The sequence below is a fragment of the Oncorhynchus masou genome, chromosome 24 (genome assembly GCF_036934945.1).
Source record: "Oncorhynchus masou masou isolate Uvic2021 chromosome 24, UVic_Omas_1.1, whole genome shotgun sequence".
Lineage (NCBI taxonomy): Eukaryota > Metazoa > Chordata > Actinopteri > Salmoniformes > Salmonidae > Oncorhynchus > Oncorhynchus masou.
Genome location: NC_088235.1, coordinates 97,451,723 through 97,458,419, shown reverse-complemented (window position 1 = coordinate 97,458,419; position 6,697 = coordinate 97,451,723). Strand labels below are relative to the sequence as shown.

General features: G+C 42.0%; 1 protein-coding gene across 1 annotated transcript; it reads right to left on the bottom strand.

The window, feature by feature from the left end:
• Window positions 1-129: 129 nt before the first annotated feature.
• On the bottom strand, window positions 130-6,587 carry LOC135511490 (meprin A subunit beta-like). The gene is made up of 14 exons (XM_064932982.1): window positions 6,540-6,587; window positions 6,240-6,270; window positions 6,071-6,128; window positions 5,937-5,979; window positions 5,715-5,790; window positions 5,360-5,480; window positions 4,679-4,857; window positions 3,344-3,518; window positions 2,561-2,595; window positions 2,125-2,277; window positions 1,643-1,716; window positions 941-1,148; window positions 562-735; window positions 130-356 (listed from the first exon to the last, which is right to left on the bottom strand). Exons 1-14 carry the CDS (start codon window positions 6,585-6,587, stop codon window positions 130-132), a joined length of 1,602 nt encoding a protein of 533 aa, XP_064789054.1.
• Window positions 6,588-6,697: the final 110 nt, after the last annotated feature.

Here is a 6,697-nt window from a genome sequence, read left to right as displayed (position 1 = left end):
TTATTCTCCTCAGACAGTCAAGTGTTTGTTAGGCTATATTCTAGTTTCTGTCAAGTTTCTTCAGTAGCACTTTCAACAATCTGCCGATGGAAAAGTAAAGCCATTTTAGATTGGTTGTAACTCGCAGTACTAGATGTTATCCACAACGATCACGTCACTCTCCGGTCTCCTCACTCTCCTGGTGTACACTGCGCTTACCATGGTAACCACGAACATGACCGCTGCCAAGCTCATGGACACAGCCATCACCACTGTGGACGTGTTGGTCTCCCTGCTGGGTGATACTTCGGCGCTCTTCTCAGACTGATGAACAGCAGAATGAGGAAGCGGCTGGGTCTCCAGCAGTGCAGACACATCTGAAGAGGTTGGGGTTAAGAACACTGGTTTAGAACAGAGTGAGAGGGCAAGGTAGTCTGGTCTCAGATCTGTTTTTGTCTTGCCAACTGCTATAGTCATTGTTACGCTGTAAGATGGCACAAATGGACCTGGGACTAGAGCCAAGGAACGATTGGGAATGTATGGTTAAGAGCCTTCTCCAGCGACGGGAACGCAATGTCTTACCCTCTAGACCGAGGAGGAAGATGGCATTGTCTCCTTTGAAGTTCCAGCTCTTCAGCCTGCAGTGGGTGAGGTAGCTGCTGGTTCCGGTACCAGGCCCGCGGTAGAACTGGTTGCCATCAGAACCGTTTACCAGACTGCCCACCTTAAGGGGATTGTCCCAGTAGAAATCATTGCCTGGGGGAGAGAAGGGAAATCTTCAATATAAACAATTTGACTTCAGGTTCTCCCACACCTGTCTCCCTAACTGTTTCTAGTCTAATTTGAGTCTCCTCACGCTCGTCTCAGGTTGGAAGACCTTGCAGCTTCTATGAAGGACAGAGAGCCAATGGCATGCTATTATTTGGCATACTGTAAGCATTTTTTGTGTACGCATTCTCACCGTCTGAGGACAGCTTGTTGGGGTCGGTGGTGATCATGTGGTGGTTGGACATTCTCTGTCTGATGTCCGGGTTCTGGTCCATCAGGGCCATGGTGGTCTGATGCCATGGACAGGGCCAGGTGAGGGAGTCGTCTTTAGGGCCGGAGGTTAGGTGGAAGTAGATGGCCATGCTACCTGGGCTGCTACGGCCATTGATGTACACGCTCATCTAGGTAGTTCATTGTTACCAGGCCAGGACAACAATGATGTATTCAAATGCGGAAAGGGGATGCATTCAACTGAAATGTGTCTTCCGCATTTAACGTGTCACGCCCTGGTCTGTATTTATTATGTTTATCTTCATTTATTGGGTTAGGCCAGGGTGTGACATGGGTTTATTTGTGGTGTGTTTCGTCTTGGGGTTGTGTGGGGTGTATAGCATAGTCTATGGCTGCCTGAGGCGGTTCTCAATCAGTCAGGTGATTATCGTTGTCTCTGATTGGGAACCATATTTAGGTAGCCATATTCTTGGAGTGTTTTCGTGGGTGATTGTTCCTGTCTCTGTGTCTTCACCAGATAGGACTGTTTAGGTTTTCACGTTCCGTTTGTTGTTTTTGTTCATGTTCAGTTATTTCACATCTAGTCTACTTTCATTCAATAAACATGAGTAACCATCATGCTGCATTTTGGTCCGCTCCTCCTTCAACAGAAGAAAGCCGTTACATAACGACTCTCCAGGTTGGCCTGGTCACCATGGTTACCCTTAACCGTACTGAAGTGCATGAAATAACCTTTTCCTGGAAACAGAAATAAAACATTTGAGTGAGACAAACTGATCATGGATCAAAAAATATGCATATTCTGTAATGGGAGAATTTTTAATCTTTAAATGAAATCAATTAGGATATTAATGATATCGACCTCAAATAGATGTTATCATTATGGTGCTACAGGGTACCTCAATGTTGTGATCCTCTGAGAACTAATCAACCAAAGTCCCTCCACTGAATCTTAAGTGACAAAGAAACACGTTGGAGGGCATTGACCTTCCTGGCCATTCTCTATCTCTTTAGGAGAACAGCAGATAAGTAGATGTGCCGTTATAGTGGCATGATTATCAGGTTACACTAGGACTGTGGTCTCTGGGCCTTGCATCAGAGTAAAGTGTGTGCGCATGCATAAGCTTCTGTGTATGTATATCTTACCATCACACTGGCCCATGTTAGTGTAGTCTGTGTTGGGTCCCCCAGCCACACTGTGTCTGTGTTCCCACTGAGCTTTCCCAACAGGACCCTGGATCATCCCACAGATATTCTCCTTCTCAAAGCTGCATGAGTCCAGGAACGTTGAGGAAGTTGCTGTGGAGAGGGAGATAGGGTGACAGGGAGGGATGGTCAGCATTTGTCTATGAAAGTAAGAATCAAGAGACCAATAAAAACAGCTTTATGTAACTCTTCTGTAGATAATCTACTACCTGGCTGGACAATCCTTATGTATTCACCTTCATTAGCTAGATATTGATCAAGTTAAAGCATTAACTAAAGTTCAGTCTGAACTCCTGAGTTACAGTACATTATTGGCTGATTGATTGATTTTTTTATTGGACTTTTGATTGATATTGATTGACAGGTGAGGACTTACTGCAGTTGTAGAGCCTGTTGAGCTTCAGCATGTCACTGTGGTGGACAAAAGTTCCAAAAAAATAAAGACATTTCAAATATCATATTGTGTATATATACAGTGTTGTAACAATGTGCAAATAGTTAATGTACAAAAGGTAATATAAATAAACATATGTTATATTTACAATGGTGTTTGTTCTTCACTGGTTGACCTTTTCTTGTGGCAACACGTCACAAATATTGGGATTGCACACTGTGGTATTTCACCCAGTAGATATGAGAGTTTATTTGTTTTCAAATTTTTTGTGGGTCTCTCTCCTCTCTTTAGGTGCTACTACTCAGTAGATAACAGGCAGGTGGGGAAGCAGAGGTTGTCTATTGGTCGTAACTGTGACCGTCTGGCAACGGTTGAGCATGAGTTGCTGCATGCTCTGGGTTTCTGGCACGAGCAGTCCGGAGCTGACCGCGATGACTATGTCAACATCATGTGGGACCGCATCGAAGAAGGTAGCAATCAATCAATGGATCTGTATTAATAATATAAGAAAATCTACCAAGACCGGGCCGTCCCTCTAAACTTTCAGCTCATACAAGGAGAAGACTGATCAGAGATGCAGCCAAGAGGCCCATGATCACTCTGGATGAACTGCAGAGATCTACAGCTGAGGTGGGAGACTCTGTCCATAGGACAACAATCAGTCGTATATTGCACACATCTGGTCTTTATGGAAGAGTGGCAAGAAGAAAGCCATTTCTTAAAGATATCCATAAAAAGTGTCGTTTAAAGTTTGCCACAAGCCACAACTCCATGCGTTGACTAATCACGTCCATGAAGCTCGGTATCTTAGTAATGATGGAGGGCTCTGACCCGATGTTGAAGGCTGTTTTACTGTAGAGCATCACAGAGCCGTAGTCAGAGGGCACATTCAGAGCACTCGACACTGACTCACCGTGGATCAGGAAGTTATGGTCTCTTCCTAAAAAGTGAAATAATGCAATGTTCAGTCAATGAAATGCATATGTATAGAGTACATTTAGTTGGTGACACACCAGTAGATTGATAGACAACTACAGACAGTGCGGCTATATATACAGTGCCTTGCGAAAGTATTCAGCCCCCTTGAACTTTGCGACCTTTTGCAAAATTTCAGGCTTCAAACATAAAGATATAAAACTGTATTTTTTTGTGAAGAATCAACAACAAGTGGGACACAATCATGAAGTGGAACGACATTTATTGGATATTTCAAACTTTTTTTAACAAATCAAACAAATCACATTGCTGCGATTACAGCTGTAAGTCGCTTGGGGTATGTCTATCCGTTTTGCACATCGAGAGACTGAAATTTTTTCCCATTCCTCCTTGCAAAACAGCTCGCGCTCAGTGAGGTTGGATGGAGAGCATTTGTGAACAGCAGTTTTCAGTTCTTTCCACAGATTCTCGATTGGATTCAGGTCTGGACTTTGACTTGGCCATTCTAACACCTGGATATGTTTATTTTTGAACCATTCCATTGTAGATTTTGCTTTATGTTTTGGATCATTGTCTTGTTGGAAGACAAATCTCCGTCCCAGTCCCAGGTCATTTGCAGACTCCATCAGGTTTTCTTCCAGAATGGTCCTGTATTTGGCTCCATCCATCTTCCCTGTCCCTGCTGAAGAAAAGCAGGCCCAAACCATGATGCTGCCACCACCATGTTTGACAGTGGGGATGGTGTGTTCAGGGTGATGCGCTGTGTTGCTTTTACGCCAAACATAACGTTTTGCATTGTTACCAAAAAGTTCAATTTTGGTTTCATCTGACCAGAGCACCTTCTTCCACATGTTTGGTGTGTCTCCCAGGTGGCTTGTGGCAAACTTTAAACGACACTTTTTATGGATATCTTTAAGAAATGGCTTTCTTCTTGCCACTCTTCCATAAAGACCAGATGTGTGCAATATACGACTGATTGTTGTCCTATGGACAGAGTCTCCCACCTCAGCTGTAGATCTCTGCAGTTCATCCAGAGTGATCATGGGCCTCTTGGCTGCATCTCTGATCAGTCTTCTCCTTGTATGAGCTGAAAGTTTAGAGGGACGGCCCGGTCTTGGTAGATTTTCTTATATTATTAATACAGATCCATTGATTGATTGCTACCTTCTTCGATGCGGTCCCACATGATGTTGACATAGTCATCGCGGTCAGCTCCGGACTGCTCGTGCCAGAAACCCAGAGCATGCAGCAACTCATGCTCAACCGTTGCCAGACGGTCACAGTTACGACCAATAGACAACCTCTGCTTCCCCACCTGCCTGTTATCTACTGAGTAGTAGCACCTAAAGAGAGGAGAGAGACCCACAAAGAATTAGAAAACAAATAAACTCTCATATCTACTGGGTGAAATACCACAGTGTGCAATCCCAATATTTGTGACGTGTTGCCACAAGAAAAGGTCAACCAGTGAAGAACAAACACCATTGTAAATATAACATATGTTTATTTATATTACCTTTTGTACATTAACTATTTGCACATTGTTACAACACTGTATATATACAATATGATATTTGAAATGTCTTTATTTTTTTGGAACTTTTGTGACATTTTGCTTGTTAATTTATTGTTTATTTCACTTTTATTTCTTATCTATTTCACTTGCTTTGGCAATGTAAATATATGTTTCCCATGCCAATAAAGCCCTTACATTGACATTTTATTAGAGATAGAGAGAAAGGTATGGAAAATAGAGTGGAAGAATAGAATTATAATTTATAATTGTTCAAAAATTTATTGGCTACTGACATTGTGGTGTCCGTGTGTGTGTGTGTGTGTGCTCACCCGGTGCCTTTGAACACAGATATATAGTTATTATCTCCCTTCCATGGCACAAAGTTGATGCAGGTCTTCAGTCTGTACTGCTCGAAGGCCTTCAGAATCACCCCCTTAGCATTTATGTCTATGCACGCACGCACACACACACACAGAAATATATATTTCAAAATTGTATAGAATTTCTTTGCACTGTTTTAAATGTATTTTTGTGTTGAATTTTGACACACTGATTTAAATGTATTTTTGTATTGAAATTTGACACACTGATTTAAATGTATTTGTGTTGAATTTTGTCACACTGATTTAAATGTATTTTACCAAAGCTATGTTTGAAGTATTGCAGTGTACTATTTCTCATCCAGGCTGTCCTTCAGATAGTAGGGTACAGTCTGAGGCCAGAGATACTGCTCCCCAAGAATAGTGTTTCTGCTGTCAGTCTAAACAGAGAGAACCACACACTCTCAATCAGTGCAATCAGACACAACACCCTCATGGTGATCAGTGATGACCAGATATTATTGTCAGGCTATGAGAAATCCATATCATTATTCAAGTAAAAGAAAAGATGAGCTGTCAAACTCACCTCATCTATTACAATATCACCCTTCAGCAGGTCCCAATCCTGCCTCTGCAAATGAACACACTAGAGTTAGACAATCAGCACACAGAGATACTATCTATACACACATTCATGTTATGAAGTTATTTTCTTATATATCTTTATTGATGTCAAAGATGTCCCACTCGTGTCCGTGTCCCTCATCCACATCAGTCTCTGCAGGTAAGAGAATGTCTAAATCAACCATAGCACACAATTGCTTGACATTATTTCTACCACCACTATGAGTCATAGTTATGAACAACAACAATAAGAGGTTTCACTCACCTGTTTCACCTGTGAGCCGGGATGCTGCTGACTACAGCAGGCAATAAACAAACAAGAAAACAAATAAACAAGGAAAAGAAAACAGAGCAATGTAACAGGTCTGCACTAAAATGTAACAAGATTAGAAATGTGACCACACAAAACTGCGAAAAAAAGAAAGCAAAATTGTTACACAATTATGACAAATACAGTAACTGTATCAGGCACCACAAAAATACAGTTGGTTAGAGCAATGTAATGTAATTTAGGTAATATAGTGTTTTACATGAAATTACATTAGTGATGGAATAGGAAACGTACCAAGCACCAGAGCATACTGAAGACCAGAACAATCCATTTAGAAGCCATGGCTCTAAGACTGCCGCTAATCACAAGCACAAGAAGAGAGAAGGGGTCAAAGACCACCGATATGCAGCAGTTCGAGCCTTAGTCTGGGTGCAGTTTGTGACCACCGATAT

Excerpts from the sequence above, each read along its gene's own strand:
- LOC135511490 (XM_064932982.1), bottom strand. The coding sequence starts at position 6,587 with ATGGCTTCTAAATGGATTGTTCTGGTCTTCAGTATGCTCTGGTGCTTG. Across the intron at positions 6,271-6,539 it reads TCAGTATGCTCTGGTGCTTG|TCAGCAGCATCCCGGCTCAC; the intron begins GTACGTTTCCTA and ends TGCCTGCTGTAG. Across the intron at positions 3,519-4,678 it reads GTGGGACCGCATCGAAGAAG|GAAGAGACCATAACTTCCTG; the intron begins GTAGCAATCAAT and ends TTCACTTTTTAG.